This window comes from Mauremys reevesii, unplaced genomic scaffold, assembly GCF_016161935.1.
Source record: "Mauremys reevesii isolate NIE-2019 unplaced genomic scaffold, ASM1616193v1 Contig34, whole genome shotgun sequence".
Classification (NCBI taxonomy): domain Eukaryota; kingdom Metazoa; phylum Chordata; order Testudines; family Geoemydidae; genus Mauremys; species Mauremys reevesii.
The window spans coordinates 462853-472175 of NW_024100845.1; the positions used below are offsets into that span (position 1 = coordinate 462853).

At 53.4% G+C, this 9323-nt stretch overlaps 1 protein-coding gene across 1 annotated transcript; it reads right to left on the reverse strand.

Annotated features, from left to right (window-relative positions):
• Positions 1-221: 221 nt before the first annotated feature.
• LOC120393831 (zinc finger protein RFP-like) lies at positions 222-9323 on the reverse strand. The gene is made up of 8 exons (XM_039518323.1): positions 8874-9323; positions 6652-6747; positions 5835-6065; positions 5213-5235; positions 4547-4662; positions 2515-2574; positions 797-937; positions 222-295 (listed from the first exon to the last, which is right to left on the reverse strand). Exons 1-8 carry the CDS (start codon positions 9288-9290, stop codon positions 222-224), a joined length of 1158 nt encoding a protein of 385 aa, XP_039374257.1. The 5' UTR covers positions 9291-9323.

Genomic DNA, 9323 nt, shown 5'->3' on the forward strand with positions numbered 1-9323 from the left:
TGTCCTCCCATACTTGGAGCTGTTGGGGTGGGGGGGCAGAGGGAGGAGCTTCGAAGGGCCATAGAGCTAAGAGGCCAGAGGTTGGGTAGACAGGAGTCATCCAGGCCATAGGGGATAGGATTACTTGGCTAGAGAAACCCATTTTTCCATTCCCAGTATGCACTTCGCTCCCATGTCTCAGTGGCACTGTCTGACCCAGGATCCCCAGAGTTCTCCTGGCTCTAGAGGACAGTGGCAAACAGGCTGCACAGTCCCTGGGGCAGTGATGGGATTGGCTTCTCTACCACGCAGCAGCCTCCAGGGTCATAGAGACGGGATGATAGAAAGTCCACAGGGAGAGGTCACAGAGACAACGGTGTGTGAGGCTAGAGAGGCTGATCTCCGGGCTCCCAGTGAGATATTCCCCCGCCCCTCCCCTGCGTGTCTCAGGGACACAGGCTGAGCTGGGATCCCCCCACCCAGAGCCAGGGTTGGATTCTCCCCCCAGGGACGGAGCCCGGCGGGAAAGTGAAGATCGGGGCCTTGTCACCAGCATCGAACAATGTCACCTGCCCCCGGTCACAGTCCAGACAAACCCGGATCCTGCTGGGGGCCCGGCTCAGGGGCAGGGAGGTCACAGGGGAGCTGAGAGCCCAGAAGTGACCCCCCCATCGCTCCACAGCCCAGATCCCCTCCTCAGGGCTAGGGCTGATCCCTCCCTTCCTCCCCACAGACTCTCTGGCCACCCCCACAGCCCAGTATGGCCCATCCCCCACCTCCACCTCCCAGCAATGTCTCCCCGAGGTGAATCCCTCACAGCCCAGCACACATTCCAAATAGTCAAATCTCTCAGGGTTGTTGGGCAGTCGCTGTCGTGCGTCTACCCATCTCACACTTTTCCGATCCTCAGACAGGACGAGGATGGGATGAGCCGTGTCTGGATCCAGAGTCACATTCGCTGGGGAGAGACAATCAGAGCATTAGGGGCAGAGCTCGGCCCTGGGGGAGGCTGGGACCATTTCTCACATTCCCCAGCAGCCCTGTCCTGGCTGGGACAGGCCTGAATCCCAGGGAGCTGCCTCTGTCCTGGGCACCTGAGACTGAGCAGGGATGTCACTGCAGCTCCTCAGGGTAGTGATCGATCTATCGGGGATCAATTTATAGAGTCTAGTCTAGACAAGATGAATCGATCCCCGAGCTCTCTCCCCCACCGCGAGAGGCGGAAGCGGAGTTGATGGGGGAGGGGCAGCATCTCAGCTCAACCCCCCGCCGCCCCCTTAGCATAGACCAGGGCCTAGTGTGTTTCTCATTTGCTTCCAGAAGCATCAGCTCCCTGCTGCCTCTGCTGGGGCTGCTCCATTCCCAGGGGCACAGACACAGCCAGGAAGGCGTCAGAAGCTTTTCTTGAGCAGGGAGCAGAGGAGGCCGGTACCAGCTTTATACCCCAGAGGGAAGTTCCCTCCCCTAATGCAGCCTCCACTCCCAGGCTGGGGACCAGAGAGGAAGGTGCAGCAATGGGGAAGAGCCGTTTAACATCAGAGAGTAGGAGGTGGCATTGGGTGGGGGAGCCCCATCCCCAGCCCAGAGAGAAGGGAGAAGCTGGCAGCATCACAGGGAGAGCATCTCCCCAATCCAGGAAGCAGTGAGCTGCTCCAATGGGAGATCCCAGCCCTGCCCACAGGAAAGGCAGGATGTTGGAGAACAGCGATGGGGAGACCTCTCCACTAGGGTAAACCAGAGGGATGTGTCAGCCCTCAGGGCAGAGAGCTCTGTTCAGGTGCTGCTCAGCGAGTGTTTCTGTTCATCAGTGTGGGCATGAACTCAGCACTAAGGTTGGTGTCAGGAGTGTTTGTGTGATGTCAGTCTGGGATCTCCCCACGAGTTCTGCAACCTTGGTACAAGTTGCTGTGGGGGGCACGAGGTCTCACCACCTGTGGCCACACCCCCTCTATGCCCTGCCCCACTCCCCCTCATCCTGCTGAGGCCCTGCCCCCTGGCCAGGCTGAGAACTTGGCTGCTGTGGAGAGCTTCTAATCCTCCACCTCTGCTGGGTGGGTTTCTGGGGGTCCTAAGAGCAGCCCCCAGCCCAGGTCCCCGCTCCCTGGAATGTGTGATGTTGGCTTGGGATCTCCCCAGGAGTTCCGGACCCTTGGTAGAAGTTGGGGGTGGGGCACGAGATCCCACCACTGGTGGCCCCGTCCACTCTGTGGCCCTGCCCCATTACTCCTCTTCCCACCAAGCCCTGACCCCTGGCCAGTCTGGGAGCGTTGCCTGCTGGGGAGAGCCCTTGACCCTCCACCTGTCCTGGGTGGGTCTCTGGGGGGCCTGAGAGCAGCCCCCGTCCCATGTCCCCGCTCCCCGGGGTGCTCCACCCAGGGCAGGTTGAGGGTGCAGGGCTCCACAGCGCCACTCGGGTTCCCAGGGTGGGAGCCCGGCTCTGGTTTCTGGCTGGGCCAGGAGCAGGGTCTCGGGGGAAGAGGAGCAGGGGTGGGGTCGCTGAGAGGGGCCAGTGCTGGGAAGAGGCTGCAATCTCACCCTGTCTGTGTGCTCCGAGTGGTTCCCCTCTTTTTCTCTCCAGTGCAGACGGCAGAGTGTCTGTAGGGGGAAAGGATAAGAGAGGTCAGATTTCAGGCTTCATATGTATAACAGTATCATCACTCTGATCTCCTAGATCTGTGTTTTCATCATGACACAGAAAGAGACGGAGACACTCTCAGGTATTTAATGTGAAAAGGTCTGAAACCTCTTTCCTCTCTCATTCAGGCATCTCCCAGCAATGGACCCAACAACCTTGTGAATTCCCAACTTGTCAAAAGACATGAAATTGTAGAAAAGACCCTTGGGTTCTGATTCTGTCATCCCAGATCTGCTTAGGTTTCATCAGGGGAAGTTTGAGTCACAAGGTTGAGGTCCCAGTTATGCTGGTACGCCCTCAAGGTGATATTGGACACTGGACTATGAACTATTTCTGAAAGAACTCTTTACAGCTAGAAAGCTTGCCATCTCCGCTATGAATCTGAACCTCGATGAATCAGACTCATGTCTGTGTGTATACTGATCTTTTAACCATACTCTCTCTCTTTTGTTTGTTAATAAAGTGTAGATTCATTAACAAGAAATGGCTGTAGCGTGTATTTGGGTAAGATCTGAAACATTTGTTAACCTGGGGCGTAATGTGTCCGATCCTTTGGGATTGGTAGAACCTTTTCTGTTATATGATGAAGTAAGATTTTCAGAAATCATTGTATTTGACATAAGGGAAATGTTTCCTTAAGTGACCTTGTTATTAAGTGATGTGTTCATAAGTTCCTCTGTGGGATAAAGAGATGTTTCAACCACACAATGTGCTTAAAGACACCAGACACCCACAATCAGGGCCGGCTCCAGGCACCAGCCTACCAAGCACGTGCTTGGGGCGGCACCTTGGGAGGGGGCGGGACTCGGGGTTTCTTTTTGTTTTTTTGTTTTGTTTGGCCAGGCGGCACTGGGGGGAGGCGGGGCTTAGGAGGCTTGGTGCGGTGTTGGGGGCGGGACTTGGGCGGTGTTCGGCTGGGGCGGGGACTTGGGTGGCACGACGCAACACTTGAGGGGCGGGACTTGGGCAACGTGACGCTCGGGGCGGGACTTGGGCAATGTGACGCTCGGGGCGGGACTTGGGTGATGTGACGCTCAGGGGCGGGACTTGGGTGATGTGACGCTCAGGGGCGGGACTTGGGTGGCATGGCGCAACACTTGGGGCGGGCCTTGGGCGACGTGACGCTCGGGGCGGGGCCTTGGGCGACAGGATGCTTGGGGCGGGACTTGGGCGGGCAATGCTCAGGGTGGGGACTGGGCAGGGCAATGCTCGGGGCGGGGCTTGGGTGACGCTCGGGGCTGGGCCTTTGGCGGTGTGGCCTTTCGGAGGGGGCAGCGCTCCTTGTTTTTGCTTGGGGCGCCAAAATGTTAGAGCCGGCCCTGCCCACAATGTGCTGCCCAGGAGCAGTTAGCAAAGTCCAAAAATCCCATGTGGAGAAAAGGGTCAAAGTGACCATGCACATCAGTGTGTAATGACTGGTAATGAATCAATCAGAAAGCGAATAACTTGAAAATAGCTTGGACAGCAAAAGCCCTGCCAATTAGAAGATACTTACAATGCATAACACACATGCATGTGTAGTGTTTGAGTTATACAGGATACTTCCTATTAATAAAATTCAAAGGGGATTGGAAAAGAACTAATAAATATATACTCTGGATGTGTATAATATGTCAGACATTGTAAGGAGCATCATAGGAGAAATGCATCATGACCTGCCTATGCCCCAGGAGAAGGTAACTGGGCAGTATTTCTTTCAGTATGTCTGTCATTTCTTACTTTAACAGTAATTGTAATGGCAAGCCATGGTTTTGGAACAAATAACGGGTTGAATTAATCAGTCTGAGTGTCTTGGATCCTAACTGTGTGGTATTCTCATCCAAACATTAAATGGAAGCATAATGTAATTATGAACCAATTGACCAGAGCCATTCTCTTTCCACAGTCTAAGACACTTATCCCTGTTTCCCCTCCTAGATCCCTTCTAGGTACCTTTGAACTTCCTCAGAGCCTCCAGTAGCGCAATAGTTTTCTGGGAGAAACCACTGACTTGCTCTTCCAATTCAGGAGAAATCTCCTCTGGCTGCTGCAACTTCCTCTTCTTACACCTATAGAGAAACAATTTCATGTGATTACAGTTCATTGTGAGACTCATTATAAGTGGTTGCTAGGGAGTCGCTGCTCTAATGGGCCTGGAGTTAGAATTCCTCTGTTTCTCCCAGCTGCAGAAATCTGTCCCCTAGGAACTAGACTGAGGCACGAACTCCCACCTCCCCAGCTCATTCCACACAGGTCTCCAAACGGTCCTCAGGCGGGAAAGACTCTTGACCACTGCTGGCCTGGGCTGAATGGTAACCAGGGCCCCAGGAGTGACAGGCCCATATTCCATCTCCATTATCCTGAGGAGGCCAGTCCCCCAGGGAGGTGACATCTCTGGGAAATACTTGAGGTCAGTCCTTCCCACTGAATGGAGAATCCCAGAGTTTTCTCTGCAATGGTGAGAACCTCCGGATGAAGTTGTTCAGAGAGATTTGTATCTAGACTGTGACCTTCCCCACACATTTTGCTGTACAGCCCTGGGAGATGCAGTGCTAACATCACCATTAAGCCCTTTCCAGTATTGTGAAGTGCGAGGGGGAGTGAGAGGGAGCTACGTACCTGCTCAAGGTGCTTCTGACATCCTAGAGGGGAGGGAGAGGGAGAGAGAGAGAGAAGAAAGTCTGTAAGTTCCATTTGATGCACACAGGGGATCCCAGGGAAGGGATTTTGCAAATATGGGGAAGAGAGGCCCTGCCCTGACCCCAGGGCCATGGATTCCCTGAGCTAATGGGGCTTTTCCATCTCTAAGATCTCTGTCTGTAACTCTGCAAAGAACAATAGTCACTCACATGTCAGGAATGCACACGCCGAGTTACACTCAGATCTCTGACCGCTGGCTCCAGTGCTTATGATTCAGGAGCCCTCCCTTCCCTGTGTGGGGATCTGGGATGGTTCTAACCACAGGTGCTAGCTTCTAATTGTCCCTGGAGGTGCTCAACCCCAGGCCCTGCCCCGACTCCGCCCCTTCCCCAATGCCACACCTCCACCCTCCCTCTTACCACTGAGGCAGATGGGAAGCGCTGGGAGGGAAGGGGAGGAGTTGATTGATGGGCAGGAGGCGCTGGGGACAGAGGGAGGAGCTGGCTGCCAATGGGTGCTAAGCGTCCACTAATTTTTTTCCATGGGTGCTCTAGCCCTTAAGCACCCACGGAATCGGCGCCTCTGTTTCTCCCTGTCTCACCTGCAGGAATTCACTCGCTGGCTTCTGACACTTCCCCTCCAGTTCACTGATCAGCTCACTGAGATGGGAAATCTGCTCGCAGAGTTTACTGACATTTTTATTCTGCATCCTCACAATCTCCTCATCCAGCTTCTTCAGCTGGGCCAGCAGGAGTCGCTCTTGTTCCTTCAGGAACTGCCGCAGTTGCTGAAATTCAGACACAATCTTCTGCTTTTCGGTTTGTGTTTGTTTCTGTATGAAATAGGGCAAGGGCTGGTCAGGGACATGGATGGAGCCTAAGGTCCTTTCACGGAGAGCTGAGTGTGCAGGAGGGAAAACTTAGTTGAAAATCCTAAGATTTCTGACATTTGACTTTACCCTAGGGAGAGGATTCTCTCACAGCTTCCCCTTCAGCCCCTGTATCTCTGAAAGGGAGGTTTCCATGTCTGTCATGTTAGCATATTATGTCATTCATGGTCTCTGGGAATTCAGACCCAGAGCAGCAGGAGGCAGGACTCAGCACTACGCTGACAGAGACACCAGAGGAGAAAAAAGAAACAAACATGTTAATGCACGAAATGACCAGACCCAGTGGACAGCACCTCACGGGGACATTCAGTTCACTTGGGGGGGATTTCTGGGCAAGTCACAAGAGCTAGACATTAACTGATCAGCTGAAATGGAACTTTAGGGCTTGTCTATGCACCAATCTAACCCAGTAATCCATAGTCAAGGAGAAACACGCACAAGCCCACGTTCACCAAGGCCACACAGGAATCTGCCTCCAAACAGACCTCCCACTGCCAGTCTCTGCTGGGTCATAACAACAGGCACCTACCAGATACTCCTGGCTTTTCCCCTCTCCAGTCACTTTCAATCCCAGCAGCTTTTCTCGCTCTGCCCTCAGAGTGTTCAGTTGGGTCTGGATTTTTTCCTGAAGAAACAGAAAGGATTTGGGAACTTGAATTTGAATGGTTGAGAGGGGTGTGGAGCTTTTCGTTTTTTCATCCAAGATAACTGTTGGTCCTAATCACTTTGTGACATTAGGGCCACCAAGGAGATGAAACCTTATCAGTGCAGACTGGGAGTGTGTCATTATCAGACTCGTTACCAATTCAGATTCAGTCTTTTCAGTAATTAGATAGAGATCTCAATTATAACCAAGCTTTACTGGTATTTGTGAATTGATGAGTGGTACAGAGCATAACAGGACATTGGAGTCACATGGGGGGTGAATCAATAAATCTGTTTTTGAGGTTTAATGAACAAAGTGATACAAATCCCAGAAGCCACCAGGGTTTCAATATGGGCTGGGATTTCAGCCCTGAAGCCCTGGGACTTCACTGGTTGGGCTGAGCTGATCTAGGCACCACGGTAAACCCCATGAGACGTCGGGAGGCCATTCGTCTGGTTGGAAGCTCCACAGTCCCAGTTTTGTGGAGCACTATTCATGTCTGGTAGGGTCCCAGCACTGGGTGTGGCTTCGTCCGGTGAAAAAGAGGGAAGAGGAGACCGAGGATGCAGGAGGACACCAGTGAGGGTGGGGGCAGGGGTGTGAGTGGCACTTCCATGCAGAATGATGTAGGTGGGGTCAAGCTGACAAAGGCGGGGGAGGGCCCAAGCAGGCTGATCGATTCAGGTGCGGGAGGGCCCCATGCAGGCAGGCGTGGGCATGTCCTATATTCTGGGGATGCCTCAGGGCCCCTCCTAATGAGGCAGATTTGTATAAGGAATTGTTGGGATTTGCCCCAGTGCTGCCCTAAACCCTTTCCGTGGCAATGCCCTCTGGGTAGGTCCCCACTGTCCCATTCCCTGGTAAAGATCCCGGAACCAGTGCATTCTGGGAGATTTCTAAAGGCTGCCTGGTGGGACTAACAGAACAGCTCTGGCTGGTCCTTGCCCACGTACACAACAGAGCAGGTCAGACTGGCACCGGTCAGCTCCAGCCTGGGGTTGGTTTTGCTACAACCCAGTGTAATCCCAGTGGTACTTGGCATGGACCTGAGCTGTCTGGAGCCCTTTTGTGTGCGCACTGAAGGTGCTCAGGGTCCCACACAGCGTTTAGCCCAGTGATCTCCTCTAGTGCAGACCGGTAGCATCTGAGTTTAACTCCTCGTGGAGCAACACAGGAGTTCAGGTTCCCCCTGGGAAACCTCGTCTGCCTGGTGAGCCTGGAGCTTTTCTCAAGGAGTCTTTTTCTCCTACTGTCTACATGTCATCACTGCTCCGTGCTCCTGAGAGGGACAGTGTAGCCTAGTGGTTAGGACACTGGGCTTGGCCTTGGAAAAATGGGGGTTTATAACTAGCTCTGACACTGACCTACTGAGTAACCTTGGACAAGTCACTTCCCCTCTTTGCACCTCAATTTCCCCTCCCACCTTTTGTCTCTCTTGTCCAATTAGACAAGGGGTGAGACAACATGGGAGCGGGGAGGGGCTAGCCTCCTCAGCCAGGAGCTCAGAGGACGGGCAGGATGGGCCTGTGGCTGGATGTGGCCCGCAGGCCGTAGTTTCCCCACCCCTGAGTTACACTGTAAATGGCTCAGGGCAGGGATTGTCCCTCACTGGGTTTTCTACAGGGCCCCCCCACAATCGAGGTCAGATCTCATCTGGGGGCTGTAGGGGCTGCTGGGATGCCAATAACAATAATAAACACTGTGACATAATCAGTAATAACAGCCACAGCTTGTAACTCCCCCTTCTCCAGTCTGAAGGCAGCGCTCCCACATAGACTGGCCTGCAGCTCTTGTGAATCAAACCTCACTGGGCATTTAATAAATTCCGGTCTGCAGAGAGTTCCCTTAGTTCACTGGTGGGAGCTGGGTTTGAAAAGGATTCAGCTGCTCAGAGAAAACTTTCCCACATCAGACAATTTTTAAATCGTTCTCTTGCCTTTCTTGCCAGGCTGGAGTATCATTAATTTGTACAGCCTCTTTCATGCAATGAAGGCTACACACAGCTGAGTGACACAGATACACCAGTCTCAGGAAACTTGTGATGCTATTAACCTGTAATTCAAATCCAGAGTTATTATCCATTAGACGGGACAGCAGTTCCCTACCTTGTACTCCTGGGCAGCCTCCTGGATGGGAACCACCATGTGAGCGCGGTGAGCCTGGGATCTGTCGCACACCACACAGATGGGGGTTTGATCCTCTTCACAGAACAGTTTCAGAGCCTCCTGGTGTTTTCCACAAACCCCGTCCCCTCCTGTTCCCTTTGCTGCCTGTAAACTCAGTCGCTTGGCGATTTCTACCATGTTTGCCAGCTGCCTGTTGGGCCGGAGGTTTCTCTGTTGCACAGTTTGTCTGCACTGAGGGCAGAAGGCGGCTGTATCGGATCCCTCCCAGCACTGGCTGATGCAGGCTCGGCAGAAATTGTGCCCACACTCCAGAGTGACAGGTTCTGCGAAATACTCCAGACAGACGGGACATGTTGCTTCCTTCTGGAGACTTTCCATGGGGTTCTCTGCAGCCATGGCTCCCTCTGGGCAGTTTGTAACAGGCTTTGT

Excerpts from the sequence above, each read along its gene's own strand:
- LOC120393831 (XM_039518323.1), bottom strand. The coding sequence starts at position 9,290 with ATGGCTGCAGAGAACCCCATGGAAAGTCTCCAGAAGGAAGCAACATGT. Across the intron at positions 938-2,514 it reads ACTCGGAGCACACAGACAGG|CGAATGTGACTCTGGATCCA; the intron begins GTGAGATTGCAG and ends GTCTCTCCCCAG. Across the intron at positions 296-796 it reads TTTGGAATGTGTGCTGGGCT|GCTGCTGCGTGGTAGAGAAG; the intron begins GTGAGGGATTCA and ends ATGACCCTGGAG.